General features: G+C 45.3%; 1 protein-coding gene across 1 annotated transcript in view; it reads left to right on the top strand.

Annotated features, from left to right (window-relative positions):
• The window catches only part of CSMD2 (CUB and Sushi multiple domains 2), a 668360-nt gene that overhangs the window by 466904 nt on the left and 175839 nt on the right, over positions 1-25617 (top strand). The window contains exons 23-25 of the mRNA XM_079924609.1: positions 264-420; positions 2225-2416; positions 7333-7459. Of these exons, the coding sequence (XP_079780735.1) occupies positions 264-420; positions 2225-2416; positions 7333-7459 (476 nt within the window). The remainder of the gene's footprint in view (positions 1-263; positions 421-2224; positions 2417-7332; positions 7460-25617) is intronic.

Raw genomic sequence — 25617 nt, 5'->3', positions numbered from 1 at the left:
AAGGTTAGAACAGCAACCAGTTCCTAGGGGTATGATTCACACCGAGATGGGCTGGGCACAGAACTGGTACCAAGTAGGCTAGCGGGGCTGGTAACTCACCCGGTGGCAACTCCACTCTGCTGTCTTCCTTGCATCTGATGACTGACTGTCCCTCTAACAGTTGTTATCAGTGCTAAACTCTGGGAATGTGGGCTGTTGGGTGGGAAACCCTTGTTCAAGATAAGGCCATGCTGATGTGGGGTTGGGGTCTCTCCCGTGTCCAGGTCTACGATGGCAACAACAACTCCGCCCGTTTGCTGGGGGTGTTCAGCCGCTCTGAGATGCTGGGGGTGACATTGAACAGCACGTCCAGCAGTCTGTGGCTTGATTTCATTTCTGATGCTGAGAACACCAGCAAGGGCTTTGAGCTGCAGTTTTCCAGTAAGTCTTTTTCTCATCTGAGTGGACAGTGAAATCGGGCTTTCCCCGGTTCCACACACAGAGAGGCTGGGCTCTGGGACATCACCCCTCAGTTAGTGGGTTTGATTTTCTCTAACTGATGTGTGTTTAGCTGACTGTTTCCCCTAAGGCATTGTGCCCGTGATTTGGATAAGCTGCCACTTGGCGTACAGCTCCATGGTTACACCTGTGAGTAACTTAGCTGAGAGTCACAGCACACCTTTGACTCACTAATCACCATTTACTCACTAAAAACAATAAGCGCTGAGCCTTTGAATTAAAGCAACCAAAGATAGCCTTTCCTCATGGTGACATTTATAAACTAATGTTCAGCTACAGTCAGATGTAAAAAATGCAAGCACTAATGTATCATTATGCTCTTTTTTACTACTCCCTAAAGAGTCGAGGCTTGATTCTTTCCCTTTTTTCCTGATTTTAACTTTCTCCTTTACTCCTGAGATTTCAAAAACAGAAAGCACCGAGGTGTGTACACAGCCGCAGAGTACTTGGGATGACATCTCCGTACTTCGGCTTCACAGCTATTTTATTCATCTATTTGAGCTTCTACTTGCCCAGTGGCTACAAAGAAATGTGCTTTTGTAGCCTATTTTAAAAGCCAGTGAATATCCATCAGCTGATAAATGGAAGTAAAATGGGACGTGTCCCTCCATACAATGGGCTATTATTTGGCCATAGAAAAGGATCCAGTTCTGATCCATGCTGCAATGTGGGTGACCCTTGGCCACATGATGAGAAGTGAAAGAAGCCTGTCACAGTACATGTAGACACGTGTATTGCATGAACCGTTTATATGAACTGTCCAGAAGAGGCAGTTCCATAGAGACAGAAGGAAATGTGTTAGTTGCCTGGGGATGAGGGAGTTGAGGGGAAATCACCTTCTCTTTGAGGTGATGAAAATGTCCTAAAGTCGATTGCAATGTTAGTTGCACAACTCTGTGGATAAACTAAAAGACACTGAATGATATACTTTAGTTGGGGGAGCGTTTAGTATGTAAGTTATGTCTCAATAAAGCTGTTAAAATAAGAAAACCGATGAGTGCACTCAAGATTCCTCTTGCCTGGGTGTGTAGGGTCTGTGCTGTTACAGCAGGCCCATCAGTGGAGGAGGATTAAACAGAGTCATATTCAAATGCCGTTTCTGTCATCTGAGATTGTGTGACTTTGGAACAATTTGTGTGACCTTCCCGAGTCAATATTCTCAGCTGTGCAATGCACAGTTACCCCTCCCGGTAAGACCTGTGAATAACAAGTGAGAGCTAACACAGGTGGCCACCGTGCCCTAGGAGCTCTGTGTAAGCTCACAGAGGTCTCCTTCTCCAGGCTCGTTCAATAGAGTGTATTTAAGCAGGACAAAATTGAGCTTTGAAACATATATTTAGAGTGACTTTTCCATAGTACACTCTCCCATCAGACTGTCTCAGTTAACAAGATGGGAAGAGCAGCTCCCGCTACCAAAATGCTATGGGGTCAAACCAAAAAAAAAAATAGGAAATCCGGACTCTATACCTGAAAACTATTAAAAGCTGTCCTGGGAGAAATAAGTGAAGTCATTTACATATAGCAACAGGGAGAACGAACACTCCGTAACAGACCCTTACCTGAGCACAGCCATGTGACACCCCGAGGGGCGTCTCCATCAGGACCCAGGGGCCTGTGCTGGGGGGCTTCCTTAAGGATGCGTGCTCTTGGTGGGGGGTGGGGAGGGCGGGGTGTGGTGTGTGCCATGACACCTCTTGATCACCCTTATCTCTTCTCTCATCCCCAGGTTTCGAACTCATCAAATGTGAGGACCCAGGAACCCCCCAGTTTGGCTACAAGGTTCGCGATGGAGGCCATTTCGCAGGGAGCTCTGTGTCCTTCGGCTGTGACCCTGGGTACAGCCTGCGGGGCAGTGAGGCGCTGCTGTGTCTGAGCGGGGAGCGCAGGACCTGGGACCGGCCGCTCCCCACTTGTGTCGGTAGGAGGCCTCTTGCTCTTCAGGTGACCCCCCTCGGGTGTCCCCTAACCCCGAGTACCCAGCTCTGGTCTCATTAAGGGTCTCCCGTTGGCCCTCACACTCCAGGGCCTTGGGGCCGTCTGAACCGTCCTGTTCACCGGAGTCATGGCTGGCCCTGCCCACCCTTCCGCATGTCCTCACTCTCACACCTTATTACACCCGCACGACAGCAAGGCCAGGCGGTGGCTTGCCGCTGTCATACATTTAGCAAGCGGGACCAGAGCCAGGTCATGCCCTCAGAATCGTAATCCTCTCCTGGCGGAGAGGTGGGAGGGTCAGTTTGAAGGAAGAGGTGGACTTTTTGCCTGGTTCCAGGGGTTCCTTCAATGCCAAGTCTCAGATGAGTCTCCAGCTCACTCTGGCCTCAGTTTCCCCATAGGCAAAATGGGGCTTATGCTTCCTTTTCTGGAATGTTGAAAGAGTCAGGTCATGAACTAACATCTGTCTTGTTCTTGAGAAAGAGTCAGATCATGAGCTAGCATCTATCTCACACTTAAGAAAGAATAAGATAATGAACTAGCACCTTCTTAAGCCTGTGGTGCTTCCAGCATGTCAGCACAGGCTCTCTGGAAGCTTCATCCTGTGTCACAGGACAAGAGAAGCCTGGTTCAAGGCAGAGGTGGGAAATAGGCAACACCCGTCCGTCTGTCTGTGTGGCCTTTCCACCTCTCACCCCCCGCCTCACTGTGCGTGTGACCCTCCCTGCTGACCAGGATTCCACCACGCTGCTTTGTCCTGTATCCCCAGCCCCAAACACCACACCTTTCCCTCTCTCCATCTCCTGCCCCATGGCTCACAACCTCAGCATGGCTGTGCAGCTCTGGTTAATCTTACAAGGACAAACCATCCACCGGGAGAACGTTTAAGTGCCTACTAAGCGCCACCTGCCAGAGTCCTCGCAGGTGCATGTTTGGGTATGTACAGAGGCGGAGAAATAAAAAGGAAAGAATAAAGCATTCTTCCTGCCCTTGGGGAGTCCATACCCCGGCAAGGAGAAGAGACACATAAACAGGTCATTGTAATACAAGATAAGCACTGTAAAAAGAGTAAGTACCAAAGCGTTGAGGGAATTCGAGAAAGTTGTGCCTAGGAGGTGATATTTCAATTGAGACTTGAAAGGATGGGTAGACATCACCCACAGGCGGGGAGGTAAGAGCGATGTTCTTTTACCCCAGGCGACTGCATGTTAACAGGACCTTCGACATTGCTACCCAACAGAGGGTCTAACGGTGAGGATTTCAAACCTGGCTGTGGATAGATCAGGATAGTGGCCTCTAGAATCTTCCTCCGTCTGCTCAAGTAGACCTCGTCCACAGGCATGCCCCATCCCTTCCTCCCTGCTTCCCTGTTTTTGTCCCCTTGTTTCATTCATGTGCCAGGCCCTCTGCCAGGCACTGGGGATACAGGGAAAAGCAGCTCCCAGGCCAGTGAGGGAGACACAGGCATGAACAGACAACAGTATGATGCCATAGGAAAGCCAAAGCAAACGAAATGTGAAGGAGGTGATGGTTCCCACTGCAAGACACTTATTTACTTTGCAAAAAGCTCCACCATAAGGTCCTTCTGAGTATCTAACCTGCCAGTTGGACCAAACTTAGAGAATCCACTCAAGCAGTGCTAGTGAGGGTACTTGCACTTTGAACCTCTGAGGGCTTCCCCACCGAGACTCCCTCAGGCCCCACGAAGGGGAGGGAGGCTGTGTGTTTGGGATTACGTGTGTATAGTTTTACACATGTCATGTTGTGATGGACTTGATCGTGGTCAACATCCAGCTGTTTTCTTTGTGGATGAGTGGATGCTACAGCCCCAACGAAGCAGCCAGGGCTGTAGGATGGGGATAAGGGAGAAGACCAGAAAGACGAGAGTCTTAGGGTCTTGTTGGTAAATCTGCTGCATGCCAGCCACCTGGCTCCCCCTGCCCCCCTGTCCGTCCCCAGATAAAGTGACCCCTGAGGAAGGAGCAGTCGTGTCCCCGAGGAAATGCTGCTGGTGCCCCTGCCTCCAAACACTTGCCTCTGGGAAGCAGAAGGGACTGTCGCATCGGGAATACGGAAGGAGGCTACAGCGCAGGGGCAGGGATAATGTCCTGGCCCGTTTCTAGCTGCCTCTGCTATTTGTGGAGCCAGAAAGGCTTCCTCCCCACAACTTACAGCTCATCCTCCTATCCACCCCCTGCTCCCTGCTGCCGGCCTGTGCAGCCCGACATCTCTCATTCAGGTTGGCATCTCCCACCCCAACGTCAACACGGGCGTAGTTACGCGGGAAGAAAGGGCCCGGTCTCGTGCGCGGGCTCACTGTAGAGGGCCCCTCTCCCGCCCTGCCTTAGTGGGCCCGGGGCAAGCCAGGGGGCCCAAGAGACGCTTGATGGGTCCTTTGTAGCAACAGATGAAGGTCAGTCTCCCAGTGTGACTTTGATCCCCTCATCTCCTACTTCTAAGATCTTGCTTAATCAGATCTTTCCTAAAAAGCTTTGCAACAAATCTCTTCATCTTCTCTCACGCTCCCTTGATTCAGACCCTTCATAGTAACTCGCCTGGGAAGCAGTAAGCTTCTCTCGTTCATTTGATCATCCACCCACCTGTTCATTCGATAAACCCTTGTTAAAGCATCTGTGACGTGCCAAACACCATGCTAGGCACTTGATGTACAAATATAAGTAAGACAAGGTTCCTGCTGCTGAGGAGTGAAGGAGGTAGATTTTGATAACCAGTTACACGTCTGTGATAAAAACCAGTTCATGTTATAATGGAGACGCAAAGGAGGATAGTGTCAACTCGATGTGAGGAGGGGAGGGTGTCACAAAAGATTGCATGGGGAAGATGTTGGCCGACTTGTCAGTCCAAGGAGAGGCCTGAAGAGGCCCAGTGTGCCTGGGCTTGTGGAGTTTATCACACTTGGCTGGACCAAGGGGTGCCAGGACGGGGCCAGAAAAGGCCAAAGGGAACCTCTCCGGGGGGACTTGATGGGCTCTCCTAAGGAGCTTGGACTTCACTCTGGGAAGGAGGAAAGCAAGCAGTGATATGGCCAGTTTTGTATTTTAGAAAGGTCCTTCTGGTGGCACTGCTGCGGGGGACGCAACTCTGCCACCCTAGAGATGGTAAGGGCCTGAGCCACGACTCTAACAGTGGGGGCAGAGGGGGGGCAGGTGTGAAAAGCACCTGAGCCCTGGGGCTCAGAGGCAGATTAGACGTGGGGAGGAAGAAGGCCAGCCTGTGACCTGGAGGGCTGCTCTCACGGGGAGATGGACCTCTTCACTGGTGCCCTGCCTCTAGGTCCACCCCTCTGCGCCCCTTCACACTGCCACAGGAGCATTCTCTCTAATGTGTAAAGGGCACTAGTGTGTAAAGTGATCAATTTACTCTCGTGCATAAACACTGCAGTTCTGTGCGGTGCCCTCCGATGAAAGATGCTCGCCCAGCTTTCCAGCCCTGCCTCCCTCCAGGCCCCATCTCATACCCCGTCCCCCAAGCTGCCATGCTGTTTCCCACCCCCAAGGAGGTTCGCAGTACTCTTCCCTGTCGGCCTCCCCAGCCTACGCCTCCCACCCACCCGCCCGCCTCTCCCTGCCCTGCGCTGGAGGAAACCGATCACCTCCTCCTCTGTGCTGCCACTTGCCGTGGATGTGCGTCTGTCAGGGCGCAGGGCACACACTGTGGCCGCCTCTTCCTCCAGGTCTCCGGGGGAAGGACGCCACGCCTTGTGCTCCGGCCACGTGACACAGGCCCAGTTCCTGTCAGTGACCAGGTTCACATGTCTGTGCCTTCTCAGGAGACCTCAAAGATCTGGTCACAGAGTGGGCCATCAGCCCTACCCCCAGGGGCCGTTTTTGTAATAGCTTTAATGAGATAGACTTCACGTACCATACAGTTGGCCCCTTTAAAGTGTACCACTCACTGCTTTCCAGTGTAGTCACAGGGTGGTGCAACCATCACCACAATCTAATTTTTGAACATCTTGTCTCCCCAGAAGGAACCCTATACCCATTCGCAATCCCTCCCACTGCCGCTCCTCGTCAGGCCTTGGCAACTACAAATGTACTTTCTGTCTCTGTAGATTTGTCTGTTCTAGATATTTTATATAAATAGAAACACACAATATGAGGCTTTTTGCGCCTGGCTTCTCTAACACAGCATAACGTTTTCAGCTTTACGTTCATCCACGTTGTATCGTGCGTCAGTACCTCATTCTTTTTTACGATCAGGTAATATTCCATGGTACGGGTATACCACATTTGTGAATCTGTTCAACAGCTGATGGACATTTGGGTCATTTCCCTTTTGGGGATATTATGAATAATGCTGCCGTGGTCATTCGTGTACAAGTTTTCATCTGAACATACGTTTTCATTTCTCTTGAGTATGTATCCAAGAGCAAAATTGCTGGGGTCATAGGGCAACATTTTGAGGACCTGTATAGGAAACTGTCTTCCAGAGTAGCTGCACCATTTTGCACTCCCACCAGCGATGTCTGAGGGTTCCAGTTTCTCCACATCCCCACCTACACGTTAGTCTGTCTTTTTGATTATGACCGTCCTAGAGGTTATGAAGTGGGATCTCACTGTGGTTTTGATTTACATTTCCCTAATGACGTTACACATCTTTTCTTGTGCTTCTTGGCCATTTGTATACTTTCTTTGCAGAAATGTCTGTTCAAAGGCTTTGCCAATTTTTTAACTGAACTCTGTCTTTTCATTGTTGAGCTGTAAGGGCTTTTGTAGATCCTGGATACAAGTCTCGTCCAAGGGCCTTTCTCTATGCTGCACTCAGCCACCTGGCATGAACGAGAGGGACCCTGGCACACAGGCCGGAGGAGCCAGTGGGTGGCCGCTGTGAGCACAGGTCACCCCCTGAAGCTCACTCTTCTGGGATTTCTTTCAGCCGAGTGTGGCGGGACGGTGAAAGGAGAGGAGTCGGGGCAGGTGCTGTCGCCCGGGTATCCAGCTCCCTACGAGCACAACCTCAACTGCATCTGGACCATCGAGGCCAATGCCGGCTGCACCATCGGGTAAGTGCCAGGGCCAGCAGAGGAACCGTTGCCAGCTGTTCAGGGGAGTCATCACCAGTCCACCAACCAGTGGCTGGCCCTGCCCACCTCACCTGGAGGCCCTGGTGAGCAACAGTGGTTGCTATGACCCCGGGCTCAGGCCGGGGCCCATGGAAAACCTGAAAAGGCCAGCCTCGGCATCACAGGGCTGCAATCCAAGTTCAGACAATTCACTGGCCTAGGCGGTACGGTGTCCGCACAGCAGCTGAGGGCATAGGTGTGAATCCCAGCCCAGCCGTTTGCCATTTGTAGGACTTTGGGTAAGTTTCTTCTCCTCTCCATCTGTGGCGTATGAGTTATAATGTTGGCTTCTCGGGATAAAGCATCTAACCGAGACACTACAGGTAATGGACTCAGCACAGTGCTTGAAACATAGGAAATATTTATTCATGGTTCGGTGGTTGTTTCTCTGATGGTAGTAAAGGTCAGTTTAGAACTGTATGACCCCAGATTGCTTCCCTTTCTCAGTCTGAGTTTCTACGTCTGTAAAATGAGAACAAAAATGCTTGTGATTTAGAGTTGTGGAAGCAATAGTCAGAAAAGCCCAGCATACTGTCAGGTACTGTGTACATATTCCCTCAAAATGTAACTTCTTTTCCACGTACGTGCTTGACTAACAGGAAGTACTTTTTGGAGTTCCAAAGAGTCAGAGAAGAAAAGAGCTTTACCATTTATTGAGCACAGGGCCTGGCACACGTAACGTCTTATTAACTCTTCACAGTAGCCCTGGTAATACGAATAGTAAGCCCTAAAAATAAATAGACATTCTTATTACTCCCATTTTATAGATGAGAGAACTGAGATTCCAGGAGAATTCATAGTGTGTCTGAGCTCACACAGTGAAGCAGAAAGCCTGGGGCGTGGATCCAGGTCTTTCTGAATCTTCGCACCAGATGATGCTGCTGGCAAACTGGGTTCAGAGGAGCTGTGAGGAAAAGAGGAGGTTGGCGTGGCAGGATGGTTGAGGTATGGCTAGAGAATTGAACCAGGCAGTTGGAGCGGGAATGGTCTGGCTGGCGTGGGGAATGCATGCGGAAAGGAATGGGAGACAGACTGGGTTAGGAAGCAGCCTGCTGACGGAGGATGCTAAATGCCAGTAAGCAAGAGGGCGCCGTGGAAGGTTCCTAAGCAGGGTTATTTACAGTGGAGGGAGCTCATGGGAAGAAAACCAGTCAAAAGTCTGTCGCAGTAATCCAGGGATGAACTGTTGAGACTTTGGAAGAGTGGGGAGTCAAGACAAGAGGCAGAAGTGTGGCTAGGAGAGGTTCCCTGCCCTGGCGAGGTCTCCGTGAAGGGGAACTGGCTGAACGGGTGTGTCGCTGCCAGAGATACAGCTGTTTGCACATTCGCTGATGTACACATGGTCTTAGACCCAGTCCAGTTAAAGAAATGTATGAAGTGTTTGCCACGTGCAAGTTTTTGAGCTCGGCCCTGTGCAAAATGAGGTCAGCAGAGCTCTTGGGGGTTTTGTGTTAAATACAAAACTTCATCCCACACTGCTTCTGGAATCACTTTCTGGAAGCATGCCTGGTCAACTCACACTCTAACTAGAACCCTTGCGTGGCACCCATGCTCACAGGAGCTGAACATCTTATCCTGGTTTTCAAGGCTGTCAGGACTTCAACCCACCTCCCAACCTTATTTCCCACCACTTCTCTTCAATGACAAAGCTGAATTGCTAGTGGCCCCTGTACATGTACTCACGGCCGTGCTCAGTGCCTTGGTTTCCACTCTGCCCTCCCCGGAATGCCCCCCTCCCTCCAAAGACTTAAGTCTACAACTCTCGCTCCCTCAAAGTCAAGTGCACATGTCAGCTCACCCAGGAAGTCTCCCCCAGTCCACTCGCAGGAGACTCCTAGGAGTCCTTTCTCCGCTTCTGCGTTCCCATTGCCCATGGCCTGTATTTCCCTTGTGACACTGACCACTCCTCTCCTCCATTTATGCTCCTGCTTTAGCTCCCCAGCCAGAGCCACGCTCTCTGCCCGATTCATCTTCACAAGTCTCCTGGCTCTCAGCACAGTGGCAGAGGCTTAACAAGTGTCAAGTGTTGAATGAATGAATGAATGAAGCAAGCAGGACCCAGATATAAAGGTAGATTTATGACTAGCAGATCCACGAAGGTCCCTCAGTAAATAGTAAATAAACAATGAATTCGTCACAGGTGTCTCCATATACAAATCAGGAGGTTTTCCCATGTTCCCACCTTGCACGTTACTCATTCATTCATTCGTTCCTCCATGTAATAGCTGTCTGCTGAATACATGGCAGTGCCTGTGGGAGACACTGGCGTTGCCCAGATGAATAAGACCACGGCCGCTGTTGGCAAAGAGGAGATGTGCGTGTACACAGAGCGAGGTGGTGGAAGGAGGGGGCAGGGGACTGAACAGTTGGACAGGAGACCAGAGAGGCTATCCTGGAAATGAAAACACTAGAGTAAGTCGTGTAGGATGGAGAGGAGTTGCCAGGTAGCCAAGGAAGAAGGTTGGCAGGACAGAAGGGCCTACTAGGCAGAAGAAGTGATGCAGGGTGTGCGGGCTCAAGGGGCTGGTCGCCGTGGCTGGAGCATCACCTGAGACCTGGTGGAGGGATGGGCCATGGTGAGGGATGAAACTGGTGGAGCGGGCTGCATGCAGCCAGAGCGCAGAGGACCGTGGCGGCCGTGATGCTGAGTTTGGCCCTGTCGTGGCAGCCTTGTGGAGAAGGGGACAGATGGGGTCTGGGACCCCAGTGAGGAGGAGGCCGTCTCCAGAGTGTCGTCGGGATGAGGAGACCTGAACCCTGCCAGTGGCGATGGGATGGAGAAGAAGGATGGAGAAGAAGGATGGAGAAGAAGGGATGAGTTCAGGAGACATTTAAGGAGTCACACCAGCCGGTCTCACTCGCCTCAAGAAATGTGGAAACAGATTTCTTCTGTTTCCCTATTTTTTTGTTGTGCAACATACAATATGTACAATAGAAAAGTCGAGCAGTATGCCGAGCACCTGCTTCCCTCCCACCTAGACTCAACTACTGTGAATATTTGCCCTCTTTCTTTTTTTTCTCTCTGTCCCTTTTTTTTTTTTTCTTTTTTGGCTGAATCCCACAAAGGTAACTGTAGACATCCTGATACTTCTTGCCTAAGTACTTGGGCGTGCATCTCCTCCATGACATAGTAACCTTAGCACACCCATGACATGCGCCATCAGTCCCCGGGAATTCAGGTTTAGGAGAAGGGTGGGAGGAGAGCCGAGAGATCTCAGCGCGGCTGACAGGGAGAGCACAAGAATTCAGTGATGGCATTTCTGGGCAGACGTGAGGACTGTTATCACTTACAGGAATGATGGGTGTGGGATGGGCTGGAGGGGAGAGCAGAGCATCCCTTCCTAGCCCTCAGGAAGAGAGGATCGAGACAAATAGAGGAAATATTCTCTCCAGAGATAGAAAGAACTATAGAGGGGGCCTGCTGGCTGTGTGTGTGAGGACCCTGAGGTGGGGAGTGGCGGGGAGAGGATGCAAGTGACCTCAGCCCTCCATTGGGAAGGTTTCTTGGAGTCACACAACCTCCAAGGAGCTGATGCACATGAGCAGAGGCTGCACGGAGAGTGGCCAAAAGATGGGGATGGAGTGATGGGACACTTTCGCCTTCCTCCTGCGATCCCTCCACCCCAGGCTGCCGTGCCAGCTAGCGTCTGCAGTGTCCTCGTGCACATCTGTACTCTAGCGTGTTCTCTCCCTCTCTCCTCTCTCTCCCTCACCGCCCCCCATATCCCGCCACCCCTCCCTGGAATCACCGGCCACAAAGTTAAGGGAATTTGTAATCAGATAGAATTCAGACAAACACAAAAAAGCCCCTTTTGTGTTTCTGCCCTTATTCAGAGTAAGACTTAGTTATTATTTTTTAAGTGAGAATTTCTGTACGGAATTTTTCTTTATAAAAAGGAGATACTCATTTTTAAAAATTTAGAGTACAAACCATAAAGAAGTTTATAAAGTAGAAATCAAAAGTCCCCATCGTCTTACTCTGTTCTCCTCTGCACACCCTACATAAGATAGCCACTGATATCCATTTGTTCAGCTTCCTCTTTTAGGTATTTTGTATGCCAGCGTCTACAGAAAGCAAATGCAATAAGCATGCTTGCTAAAACGAGATCACCTCTTTGAGTGGCTCGGTAACTTGCTTTGTGTTTTACCCTTTACTCATATATCATCATCTTATCCTCTCAGTCTATATAGATCAGCCTCATCCTGGTTAATGGTTACAGGGAATTCTGTTGTCTGTACAACCATAATTTATTTAACTACTTCCCTATAGATAAAGTGAATATTTTCAGTTTTTCGCCCGAGTAAACATCCTTACACATGAATCTTTAAACAGTTGTCCAGTGAGTTCCTTAGGATATGTTCTTAGAAGGCAAATTTTGATACATGACCTCAAATTTCCCTCTAGCTATTGCAGCAATTTACACATCTACCAAAAGCCTGCTTCCCTACCCAGCATCACTTTATGTTGTCAATCCTGGCAGTGTTAACCCGTTTGATGGGCAAGATGGTATTTAATTGCCTTTGCTGCTTCAAGCTCTTTGTATATTTTTCTATGGGGGAGTTTATTTTTTCTCATATAGACTGTTCAGCTGGGTTTATTTCTAGTCTGTAATTTGAGGTTAGATTTCTTTTCAACCTGAGTATTTAAGAATGTCTTAAAAGTTACTAAGTTATATATTTTGTATGATTTTTAAATCAGTTCCACTTTTATTGCATTGTGCCCTTGTTACTTTTTGAATTTTTTCTTACTTATGTTCTATGTATATTTGAAGAAAGGGGAACGAGTTCAGGGATTTATACATTTCTTTTACATCCAATGTATTATGCTTTCTTTCAAACAAAATATATTATGCTTTTTATTGCTTTTTTTTATTTTTAACTCTTCCAATTTTTAGTTGATTTGATTTAATTTGCTCTGTTTCTCCTCTGGTGGTTTGAAAGATCCGTATCCCATTTGCATTCTGCCAATGGTCTTGTGTTTTCACTAATTCTGTTTTCAACAGTATTTATTCTGTGATTCCTCCCTCTTTATTTCGGAAATCTTGTTTTGGCTTTCGTTTTTATTTCAAGAAAACTGCACTTTTTGTTTTCAGATTTCTCTTGACAGCTTACTTTTGTTTTTATCAATGCATTACCATCTTGCATCTCTCTGAGGACAGTATTTATGTTTTGTTTTACAACAGCTCCTGTTCCCCACGCCACCCCACCCCACCCCGCATCGACTGCGTCCTGCAGTTGGGCCATTTGGGCTGATCATTTGAAGAGCTGACTATCTTTGTGTTCCAGTTGTCCTCCCAGTTGTCATTCATTCAGTATCAAGTTGCAGCTGAGAGCCAGACTCGGCCACCACACTACCTACCACTCTTATTCTCTCTGTAGCTTGGGAAGCTCTTCAAGCAGGCACCCTGTGCCTCAGTTCTCTTCCCTGTAACACGGTGATTAAAATGGTACCTACCTCTTGAGGCTGCCGTGAGGATGAAGTGAGCTAACATATCCGAACACTTAGAACAGTGCCTGGGACGTAATTCCCAAATGTGGAGAACCCCCTCCACGAGCTGTAGGTGGTTGTTCATTTGACCCAGATGGGCATCCCGGAGCACAGCAGGTGATAGGTCACCCCTTAGATCACAGATGGTGGTGCCGTGCTGTTGGTGGGGGCAGGTGTCAAGCAGGTCTTTCCCTTGGGTGTGCCAGCCGGGAGGGGATGTGCGACAGCCCACAGGCCAGTCCATGAGACTGTCCCCGGGGGCGCAGACAGAAGGCTTGCAGATGCCTCCCAGCACCCTGCTCAGCCTCGACGAAGCATTGGAGGCAACGGGAGGGATCCGTGGTTGCCTCACCCCAGCAAGCTGGGCAAAGAGAGTCCCTTTCCAGGAGTGCCCGGGGGGACAGTGGGTGGCTGCAGGGATTCACGTTCAGGCTGACCCCTGGGTGGGGCCCATGTAGAAAAGCGGGCCCTTCCTGGGTGTGCACAACAAGGGTGGGCTGGCTGTGAGACCCTGCCCTTGAACATGGGGGCGGGGGCGGCCTACAGCATTTGGCAAGTGTTTCTCCCTGAGGGCCAAGAATGGGACAGGCTGACTGATGAACTCTGTCCAGGCCTGGCAGCTAACAGCAGGAGAACAGACCAGGGAACTGTGCCCTTCATGTCACCCCTAACTATGTTGTCAGTTCATAGAACATGGAAGTTTCAGCCCACATGGGTGGGACCTCTTCTCAGTTTCCGATGTTGGGTCTGAGTTTTCCTTTTGATAATCAGTGGACCAGCTCAGATGACAACTGGGGAAGAGCGGGAGGCAAAGCCTTTTGCTCTTGGGCCTCCCCTCTACTTAGTGTTTATCCAGTCTCTACAGCATACCAGTTCTAGATCAGTTATTATTGTCCCCATTTTATAGATGGGATCATTGAGGCCCAGAAAGGATGAATGTCTCACAATTACCCAGTGATACAGATTTCAAGCCCATTCTGTCTGGCCCCAGTTTACTCTTCTGACCCTAGTTTAGTTCCATTGAACACCTTCTATGTGCCAGAGACTGTGTGATGCTCTGTGGTGGGAAACACAAAGGTCAGACCACAGCCAGTCCTTGTCTGCCAGGGGCTCATATTCTAGTGGGAAATAGGCAAATAAACAGGTACCCCCAAGACAATAAGTGCAAGCCAAGTTCAGAAATGGGGAAGAGAAAGACAAGTTCTACCTGGAAGTGTAGAGGGGAAGCATGCCAATTGAGGGGAAGGAGAGTGAAGGCATGAACCTAGGGGAAAGTATAGGGTCTGTCCACAAAGGAGGAACAAGCAGTCACTTGATGTGGCTGGATGTGTGGGGATAAGGTTGCATGGGTAGAGACGGGTCTCTGCGGGACCCTGAATGCCAAGATGAGAACTCTACATGGATTCCTCAGGATAACGAGCAGCCACTGGAATAATTTGAAGACAGTAACGACATTCAGTTCATTTAAAAGCTTGGAGCACTTAGTGCCAGGCATTCTGCCAGTCACTGAGGGTATAAATATAAATAAGAAACAGTCTTTTCCCTTGAAGGTCTCAGTCTTACAGGTAGAAATTTTATCCATTAGGAATGAAAATAAAACAAACTGACTAAAGCTGGCTTCAGCAGATGGGGGTTCACTTTTTCTCCTGGAAAAAGAATCTGAAGATCCCATCCAGACCTGCAGCTGCTCAGGATACCATTGCTTTTCTTCTTGTTCTGCCATCCTTAGGCTTTCATCCTCATAGTTACCTAGTCAGCTGCTGCAGCTCCAGGCATTGTGTCTGTGTTCCAGTCTCAAAGAAGAGGGAAGAGGGAAGCGAGCAGAGCTTTCTTCTAGGGAGGGTTTACATATTTATTGAGGAAGAACCACCGTCCTCACAGACATCTTCCTACATTCCATTAGTCTGAACTTGCCATGACTGGCTGAGGGAAAGTGAGAGATCAGTTTTGTTTTGCTTTACAGTTTCAATAGTAGAGACAGATGAGAGGTTTGGAAATGGAGTACAGAGAAGCCTACCTGTAGTGCCTACCTAGATTCTTATATAACGAAATAATGCTATAGTAGAAGTATGTACAAAACACAATAGAAAGCATTTGCAAGGCCAGTTCATAATTTTAGGTGGCAGCTGAGGGGCAGGGTGTTACAGACAGGAAGTGCTACTCTAGCTACACTTTACCGAACAGTAGTAGTTCACCATGCAGAGTGGAGGTAAAGACCTTCCAGGCATGTAAAAGAGAGGAAGGGGTGGGTAGCTGCTTCTGAAAGAGCTCATTATCTGGTATGTCATGATGATATCTCCACTTCAGGAAGTTCAGTGGCAGCAATGCAGAGGATAAGTTCACTGGGAAACCAAGGAGGAATTGAGTATAACTGTTTGAGGGGTCCTGGTTACACTCAGAAGAACTGAGTACAAATTAGATGGAGGTTGAGAGCTGTATGTGGCTGGCTATAAAGAAGGGAAGGGGGAAAGGGATAAGACACAGTGCTTTGCTGGTAGGCTTTCCATGAAGAGATCTAGGGCACTTGGAGAATGGAGAACTTATTGTTCCTGGAAGCTCTGATTTCTGCTCCTAATGCCCATTTAGTTATAAAGTTCATGTTTGGCTAATAGTCCTAGTTTGTTGATTTTTAACTGTGGAGATGCTTCTTAATGATTAACACGAGGGCAACCTGGGAACTCTGTTCTTGGCTGTTGGTTAAGATGCAGTAGGATTGCTGAGAGAGGGGGCCATGGTTTTGATTAACCAGAACCCCTGCCCAGTGGAACTTGTCTTCCTGGGAGGATGCCGGACTAGACAAAACATCTGGCTGTGCCTGAAGCCCAGATGGCCCCGCTGCAGTTTCATATCAATCAGAGGGCAGCAATTCCCCACTGAGGTCAGTGAGGCTTCCCTTTACCCAGCAAGCAGGCAGCTGGCCCAGAGGAGGCACCAGAAGTAAAGCTTCTGTTCATAGCTCTTGCCAGGAATTGTGGCTTCAGGTTTAGCAGCTTCCAGAAGGTTTATTTCCTTGCAGTGACAGCAAGTCAGACCTTAAACAGAGAAGGTCCATGTACTCATACCACAAGAACTGACCTCCTGAAGGAACTGAACAGATAAGCACAAACACAATGGGTATGGCTTTGTCAGATTTACAATTTCAACAAACCAACAAAAAGGAGCTCAAAAGTGTTTGAAGGAGAGGATGTAGGTAACCTGGTAGGTATAAATGTAGCTTTAAGAGTGGTGGTGCACTCTGGCACTTTAGCTTTTCATAGGTTAGCTCTAGAGAAAGAAAAACTACTTCAAATTATCCAAGAATAGTAATCCAGCCGAGCTACACTGGATAGTTGAATTGGCCAGAATACATCAATTTGACTGCCAGTTTACAATCCCAGAAATGAATTCCAACATCTCTTAGGAAGAAAATAAACAGTTCAACCAAAGAAATGCAAACCTTGTTGGTTGGCCACATTGGACCACTATAAATCTCTCCCTTTCAAAAAATAAGTAAACAAATAAGCAAAAATTAAACTAAATTAAATGAAAAACTTGTGATGCTACTTAAAACATACCATTCTTAAAAAAAGAGAACCATTTTCCTAAAGAAATAGAAACAATTTCCTGAAAAGATTTTACCATAGTAGGCAGAGGAAATTTTAAATGGGTATATAGATAATATTCTCGTTTAAATATAAGAAATAGGGATGAGAAATAGCAGAAAATGGATGGTGAAATGGAGGAAGAGAGCTCCTGAACTAGAAACACAGTGACAGAGACAAGTGAAGAATGAAAAGAAACTAAATACAGAAGGAAAATTACAATCACAGTAGTTGTCTTGTAAGAAATAAAAACATTGAAATAGCAGACAAGCTGGAGAATCTCTCTGAGACCGAAGAGAAAAGGTGTGAAGGTGGAGAAGTAATGAAAGAAAAGTTGCCAAATGTGGAAGACAGAGCAGCAATCCAGGCGGCATAAATGAAGAAGAACAATTAATAAATGGAACAATTAACAAAAGGTACAATAAAACACATGGTGGCAAACTCTTCTTATCCCTGGTGAATTGAAAGGACTCACCAAGTTCCAGGCAAAATGAATAAGATACAACTTGATGAAAAATGAAACAGTTCCATGGAGAACAAAAAAATCCCTATAAGCATTTGACAAAACACACACAGGTAAGCACACAGTCAGCCCTCAGCAAATAAAACAGCCATTTCCGATAAACAACCACAACTAATCCAACCCTCCTGAAGTTTCTTCTCTGTAACATCAAAGACCAAAGACTTTGGAGAATCATTGATTCAGCCAGGATATAATATGCACAAGAGCCACAGAAAATTGCCCGCCCGGGCTTGTTGAAAAACTTGCATAGAGAGGGCAGCAGGCCCCCTAAGTTATCAGGTCCTAAAGCCTGGAACCTGTAAACATTACCTCATTTGGTAAAAGGATCTTTGCAGATGTGGTCAAACCATGGATTCTGAGATGAGGAGATTATTGTGGATTATCTGGATGGGCTCTAAATGCAATCATATATATCCTTATAAGAAGGAAGCAGAGGAAGATTTTATATACACAGAGGAAAAGGTGATGTGAAGACAGACACCAAGATTGGAATGATGAGGCCTCAAGCCAAGGAATGCCAACAGTCACCAGAAACTGGAAGAGGCAAAGAATAGATTCTCCCCTAGGGGCTCTGGAGGCAGTGCAGCCCTGCTGACACCTTGATTTCCACATAGCAATACTGATTTCAGACTTCCGGCCTCCAGAACTTCAAAAGAATAAAGTTCTGTTGTTTTAAGTCACCACATTTGTGGTACTTTGTCACAGCAGCCACAGGAAACTAAAATAGACATAATTTTCAGCCTACTGAGATGTTTAGGAAAAAACTATATAAAGAATTGATGACCATGAAAGACGATATTTAATTTGAGTCTGTAGTCCCTGCTTGTATTGTCAGTGTTTTGATAGTTGGCGGAAGGCAGAGGGGAAAGTAAAATCTTTTTAGCTTTTCTGTCTTACACAAAGGAGAGTGAAATGCTATATTCTTTTTCTTTTTCTTTTTTTAACATCTTTATTGGAGTATAATTGCTTTACAGTGGTGTGTTAGTTTCTGCTTTATAACAAAGTGAATCAGCTATACAAATACATGTATCCCCATATCTCCTCCCTCTTGCATCTCCCTCCCACCCTCCCTATCCCACCCATCTAGGTCATCACAAAACACTGAGCTGATCTCCCTGTGCTTATTATTTTTCTTAAAGTTGATAATTAGAGAAAATACCCATTTAGGAATATTTTTGAAAATGTTTAAAAATGCCTAAAGTAGAATGAAAAAACAAAAATGTATACTTTGCAAATCACTGAAGGAAATGTGAAAATTAAGACATGTTACAAAGAAAAAGGAAATAGCAAGAAAACATAATAAACAAAAAGCATAAAACAGGTTGATGGAGATAAGCTTCTATTAGTCTCCCTATATTAGGCTCCTTTCACGTGAGACCCTCACAGTCCTCCAGTGTGTCCTCAAATTTGGCCAGCTGAGAAGGGAAAGAGAAGGCATCAGAGAGTAGAACAAAACTTGTTTTAAGAGTCAGGTCTTCCTCCTCATCCCACTGACCAGAACACATTTCCCAGCTCACCTAATTATAAGGGAGGTTGTGCCTAGGTGGAAGAAGAAACAAGAGTTTATGAACACATAACATCATCGCTGCTTCAAGAACAAACGTATCAATTCTGAAATGAGTATAAATTCACTTTTGTCTGGCCACTCCACAGTGCGAGGTAGAAGAAAATAAGAGGAGAAGAGGTGGTCCCTGGAGCAAGCCAGGGTTGCAGGAGCTCAGGATGGCTGGGGGAGGATTGAGGGATCAGCCAAGAACTAAGGTCAAGTGGGAGAGCAGAGTGCAAGACTAAAATGCTGAAATAAGAGTCTGCAAAAGGAGTGGGCAGAATGATGTGTGAGCATCCCAGCGGGAGGCCCCGAGATGAGGGCACACAGGAAAAGGAGGACTCTACTGTTACGTGTGGAGCTTTCACTGACCAACCTGTGGGTAGGGAGGGAGCTGTAAGGAGATATGAGCTGGTGCACACAAGTTAAATTTCCATATTGCAAGCAAAAGAGTCTCAAGTTCGGAAAGAAAAAAAAAATGCTGCTAAGAACAATAGAATATTAAAAAGTTGAGACAAAGGAATAGCATGAGAACATACATAAATAAAAACAGGGGTCACAATATTGCTTTTCTTTTTTTTTTTTTTCTTTTACATCTTTATTGGAGTATAATTGCTTTACGATGGTGTGCTAGTTTCTGCTTTATAACAAAGTGAATCAGTTATACATATACATGTGTTCCCATATCTCTTCCCTCTTGCGTCTCACTCCCTCCCACCCTCCCTATCCCACCCCTCTAGGTGGTCACAAAGCATGGAGCTGATCTCCCGTGCTATGCGGCTGCTTCCCATTAGCTCTCTATCTTACGTTTGGTAGTGTATATATGTCCATGCCTCTCTCTCGCTTTGTCACAGCTCACCCTTACCCCTCCCCATATCCTCAAGTCCATTCTCTAGTAGGTCTGTGTCTTTATTCCTGTCTTACCCCTAGGTTCTTCATGACATTTATTTTCTTAAATTCCATATATATGTGTTAGCATATGGAATTTCTCTTTCTCTTTCTGACTTACTTCACTCTGTATGACAAACTCTAGGTCCATCACCTCATTACAAATAGCTCAATTTCATTTCTTTTTATGGCTGAGTAATATTCCACTGTATATATGTGCCACATCTTCTTTATCCATTCATCTGATGATGGACACTTAGGTTGTTTCCATCTCCTGGCTATTGTAAATAGAGCTGCAATGAACATTTTGGTACATGACTCTTTGAATTATGGTTTTCTCAGGGTATATGCCCAGTAGTGGGATTGCTGGGTCATATGGTAGTTCTATTTGTAGTTTTTTCAGGAACCTCCATACTGTTTTCCGTAGTGGCTGTACCAATTCACATTCCCACCAGCAGTGCAAGAGTGTTTCCTTTTCTCCACACCCTCTCTGGCATTTATTGTTTCTAGATTTTTTGATGATGGCCATTCTGACTGGTGTGAGATGATATCTCATTGTAGTTTTGATTTTCATTTCTCTAATGATTAATGATGTTGAGCATTCTTTCATGTGTTTGTTGTCAGTCTGTATATCTTCTTTGGAGAAATGTCTATTTAGGTCTTCTGCCCATTTTTGGATTGGGTTGTTTGTTGTTTTGTTATTGAGCTGCATGAGCTGCTTCTAAATTTTGGAGATTAATCCTTTGTCAGTTGCTTCATTTGCAAATATTTTCTCCCATTCTGAGAGTTGTCTTTTGGTCTTGTTTATGGTTTCCTTTGCTGTGCAAAAGCTTTGAAGTTTCATTAGGTCCCATTTGTTTATTTTTGTTTTTATTTCCATTTCTCTGGGAGGTGGGTCAAAAAGGATCTTGCTGGGATTTATGTCATAGAGTGTTCTGCCTATGTTTTCCTCTAAGAGTTTGGTAGTTTCTGGCCTTACATTTAGGTCTTTAATCCATTTTGAGTTTATTTTTGTGTATGGTGTTAGGGAGTGAACTAATCTCATACTTTAACATGTACCGGTCCAGTTATCCTAGCACCACTAATTGAAGAGGCTGTCCTTTCTCCACTGTACATTCCTACCTCCTTTATCAAAGACAAGGTGATCATATGTGCGTGGGTTTATCTCTGGGCTTTCTATCCTGTTCCATTGATCTATATTTCTGTTTCTGTGCCAGTACCATACTGTCTTGATTACTGTAGCTTTGTAGTATAGTCTGAAGCCTGAGAGCCTGATTCCTCCAGCTCCGTCTTTCGTTCTCAAGATTGCTTTGGCTATTCAGGGTCTTTGTGTTTCCATACAAATTGTGAAATTTTTTATTCTAGTTCTGTGAAAAATGCCACTGGTCGTTTGATAGGGATTGCATTGAATCTGTAGATTGCTTTGGGTAGTAGAGTCATTTTCACAATGTTGATTCTTCCAATCCAAGAACATGGTATATCTCTCCATCTATTTGTATCATCTTTAATTTCTTTCATCAGTGTCTTATAATTTTCTGTATACAGGTCTTTTGTCTCCTTAAGTAGGTTTATTCCTAGATATTTTATTTTTTCTGTTGCAATGGTAAATGGGAGTGTTTTCTTGATTTCACTTTCAGGTTTTTCATCATTAGTGTATAGGAATGCCAGAGATTTCTGTGCATTAATTTTGTATCCTGCTACTTTACCAAATTCATTGATTAGCTGTCGTCGTTTTCTGGTAGCATCTTTAGGATTCTCTATGTATAGTATCATGTCATCTGCAAACAGTGACAGCTTTATTTCTTTTTCTCCAATTTGGATTCCTTTTATTTCCTTTTCTTCTCTGATTGCTGTGGCTAAAATTTCCAAAACTATGTTGAAAAAGAGTGGTGAGAGTGGGCAACCTTGTCTTTTTCCTGATCTTAGTGGAAATGCTTTCATTTTTTCACCATTGAGGACAATGTTGGCTGTGGGTTTGTCATATATGGCCTTTATTATGTTGAGGAAAGTTCCCTGTATGCCTACTTTCTGCAGGGTTTTTATCATAAAAGGGTGTTGAATTTTGTCGAAAGCTTTCTCTGCATTTATTGAGATGATCATATGGTTTTTCTCCTTCAATTTGTTAGTATGGTGTATCACATTGATTGATTTGCGTATATTGAAGAATCCTTGCATTTCCGGAATAAACCCAACTTGTTCATGGTGTATGATCCTTTTAATGTGCTGTTGGATTCTGTTTGCTAGTATTTTGTTGAGGATTTTTGCATCTATGTTCATCAGTGATATTGGCCTATAGTTTTCTTTCTTTGTGACATCCTTGTCTGGTTTTGGTATCAGGGTGATGGTGGCCTTGTAGAATGAGTTTGGGTGTGTTCCTCCCTCTGCTATATTTTGCAAGAGTTTGAGAAGAATAGGTGTTAGCTCTTCTCTAAATGTTTGCTAGAATTCGCCTGTGAAGCTATCTGGTCCTGCGCTTTTGTTTGTTGGAAGATTTTTAATCACAGTTTCAATTTCAGTGCTTGTGATTTGTCTGTTCATATTTTCTATTTCTTCCTGATTCAGTCTTGGCAGGTTTTACTTTTCTAAGAATTTGTCCATTTCTTCCAGGTTGTCCATTTTATTGGCATAGAGTTGCTTGTAGTAATCTGTCATGATCTTTTGTATTTCTGCAGTGTCAATTGTTACTTCTCCTTTTTTATATCTAATTCTATTGATTTGAGTCTTCTCCCTTTTTTTTCTTGATGAGTCTGGCTAATGGTTTATCAATTTTGTTTATCATCTCAAAGAACCAGCTTTTAGTTTTATTGACCTTTGCCCTCGTTCCCTTCATTCCTTTTTCATTTATTTCTGATCTGATCTCTATGTTTTCTTTCTTCTGCTAACTTTGGGGTTTTTTTTTCTTCTTTCTCTAATTGCTTTAGGTGCAAGGTTAAGTTGTTTATTTGAGATGTTTCCTGTTTCTTAAGGTAGGATTGTATTGGTATAAACTTCCCTCTTAGAACTGCTTTTGCTGCATCCCATAGGTTTTGGGTCATCGTGTCTCCATTGTCATTTGTTTCTAGGTATTTTTTTATTTCTTCTTTGATTTCTTCAGTGATTAATTCGTTATTAAATAGTGTATTGTTTAGCCTCCATGTGTTTGTATTTTTTACAGATCTTTTCCTGTAATTGATATCTAGTCTCATAGCATTATGGTCAGAAAAGATACTTGATACAACTTCAATTTTCTTAAATTTACCAAGGCTTGATTTGTGATCCAAGATATGATCTATCCTGGAGAATGTTCCATGAGCACTTGAGAAAAATGTGTATTCTGTTGTTTTTGGATGGAATGTCCTATAAATATCAATTAAGTCCATCTTGTTTAATGTATCATTTAAAGCCTGTGTTTCCTTATTTATTTTCATTTTGGATGATCTGTCCATTGTTGAAAGTGGGGTGTTAAAGTCCCCTACTATGAATGTGTTACTGTTGATTTCCCCTTTTATGGCTGTTAGTATTTGCCTTATGTATTTTGGTGCCTCTATGTTGGGTGCATAAATATTTACAATTTTTATGTCTTCTTCTTGGATCAATCCCTTGATCATTATGTAGTGTCCTTCTTTGTCTCTTGTAAAAGTCTTTATTTTAAAGTCTATTTTGTCTGATATGAGAATTGCTACTCCAGCTTTCTTTTGGTTTCCATTTGCATGGAATATCTTTTGCCGTCCCCTCACTTTCAGCCTGTATGTGTCTCTAGGTCTGAAGTGGGTCTCTTGTAGAGAGCATATATATGGGTCTTGTTTTTGTATCCATTCAGCCAGTCTTTGTCTTTTGGTGGGAGCATTTAATCCATTTACATTTAATGTAATTATCGATATGTATGTTCCTATTCCCACTTTCTTAATTGTTTTGGGTTTGTTATTGTAGGTCTTTTCCTTCTCTTGTGTTTCTTGCCTAGAGAAGGTTCTTTAGCATTTGTTGTAAAGCTGGTTTGGTGGTGCTGAACTCTCTCAGCTTTTGCTTGTCTGTAAAGGTTTTAATTTCTCCATCAAATCTGAATGAGATCCTTGCTGTGTAGGGTAATCTTGGTTGTAGGTTTTTCTCCTTCATCACTTTAAATATGTCCTGCCAGTGCCTTCTGGCTTGCAGAGTTTCTGCTGAAAGATCAGCTGTTAACCTTATGGGAATTCCCTTGTGTGTTATTTGTAGTTTTTCCCTTGCCACTTTTAATATGGTTTCTTTGTATTTAACTTTTGACAGCTTGATTAATATGTGTCTTGGTGTGTTTCTCCTTGGATTTATCCTGTATGGGAGTCTCTGTGCTTCCTGGACTTGATTAACTATTTCCTTTCCCATATTAGGGAAGTTTTCAACTATAATCTCTTCAGATATTTTCTCAGTCCCTTTCTTTTTCTCTTCTTCTTCTGGAACCCCTATAATTCGAATGTTGGTGCATTTAATGTTGTCCCAGAGGTCTCTGAGGCTGTCCTCAGTTCTTTTCATTCTTTTTTCTTTATTCTGCTCTGCTGCAGTTATTTCCACTATTTTATCTTCCAGGTCACTTATCCATTCTTCTGCCTCAGTTATTCTGCTATTGATCCCATCTAGAGTATTTTTAATCTCATTTATTGTGTTGTTCATCATTGCTTGTTTCATCTTTAGTTCTTCTAGGTCCTTGTTAAATGTTTCTTGCATTTTCTCTATTCTATTTCCAAGATTTTGGATCATCTTTATTATCATTATTCTGAATTCTTTTTCAGGTAGACTGCCTATTTCCTCTTCATTTGTTAGGTCTGGTGGGTTTTTATCTTGCTCCTTCATCTGCTGTATGTTTTTCTATCTTCTCATTTTGCTTATCTTACTGTGTTTGGGGTCTCCTTTTTGCAGGCTGCAGGTTCGTAGCTCCCGTGTCTGTCCCCAATGACTAAAGTTGGTTCAGTGGGTTGTGTAGGCTTCCTGGTGGAGGGGACTAGTGCCTGTGTTGTGGTGGATGAGGCTGGATCTTGTCTTTCTGGTGGGCAGGTCCATGTCTGGTGGTGTGTTTTGGGGTGTCTGTGGCCTTATTATGATTTTAGGCAGCCTGTCTGCTAATGGGTGGGGTTGTGTTCCTGTCTTGCTAGTTGTTTGGCATAGGATGTCCAGCACTGTAGCTTGCTGGTCGTTGAGTGAAGCTGGGTGCTGGTGTTGAGACGGAGATCTTTGGGAGATTTTCGCCATTTGATATTATGTGGAGCTGGGAGGTCTCTTGTGGACCAGTGTCCTGAATTTGGCTCTCCCACCTCAGAGGCACATCCACACAGCTCAGAATAAAAGGGAGAAGAAAGAAAGAGAGAGAGAGAGAGAGAGGGAGGGAGGGAGGGGAAGGAAGGAAGGGAAAGAAAGAAAGAAAGAAAGGAGGATAAAAGAAAATAAAGTAAGATAAAATTAAATTATTAAAATAAAAAATAATTATTAAGAAAAAAAATTTTTTTTAAGAAAAAAATAAATGACGGATAGAACCCTAGGATAAATGGTGAAAGCAAAGCTATATAGACAAAATCTCACACAGAAGCATACACATACACACTCACAAAAAGAGGAAAAGGGGAAAAAAATAATCTTGCTCTCAAAGTCCACCTCCTCAATTTGGGATGATTCATTGTCTATTCACGTATTCCACAGATGCAGGGTACATCAAGTTGATTGTGGAGCTTTAATCCGCTGCTTCTGAGGCTGCTGGGAGAGATTTCCCTTTCTCTTCTTTGTTCACACAGCTCACAGGGGCTCAGCTTTGGATTTGGCCCCACCTCTGCGTGTAGGTCGCCGGAGGGCATCTGTTCTTCGCTCAGACAGGACGGGGTTAAAGGAGCAGCTGCTTCGGGGACTCTGGCTCACTCAGGCCAGGGGGAGGTAGGGGTACGGATGCAGGGCGAGCCTGCGGCGGCAGAGGCCAGCGTGACGTTGCACCAGCCTGAGGCGCGCCGTGCGTTCTCCTGGGGATGTTGTCCCTGGATCCCGGGACCGTGGCAGTGGCGGGCTGCACTGGCTCCCCGGAAGGGGGGTGTGGATAGTGACCTGTGCTCGCACTCAGGCTTCTTGGTGGTGGCAGCA

The sequence above is a fragment of the Stenella coeruleoalba genome (assembly GCF_951394435.1).
Source record: "Stenella coeruleoalba genome assembly, chromosome: 1".
Taxonomy (NCBI): Eukaryota; Metazoa; Chordata; class Mammalia; order Artiodactyla; family Delphinidae; genus Stenella; species Stenella coeruleoalba.
This window is presented reverse-complemented; position numbering and strand designations above follow the sequence as displayed.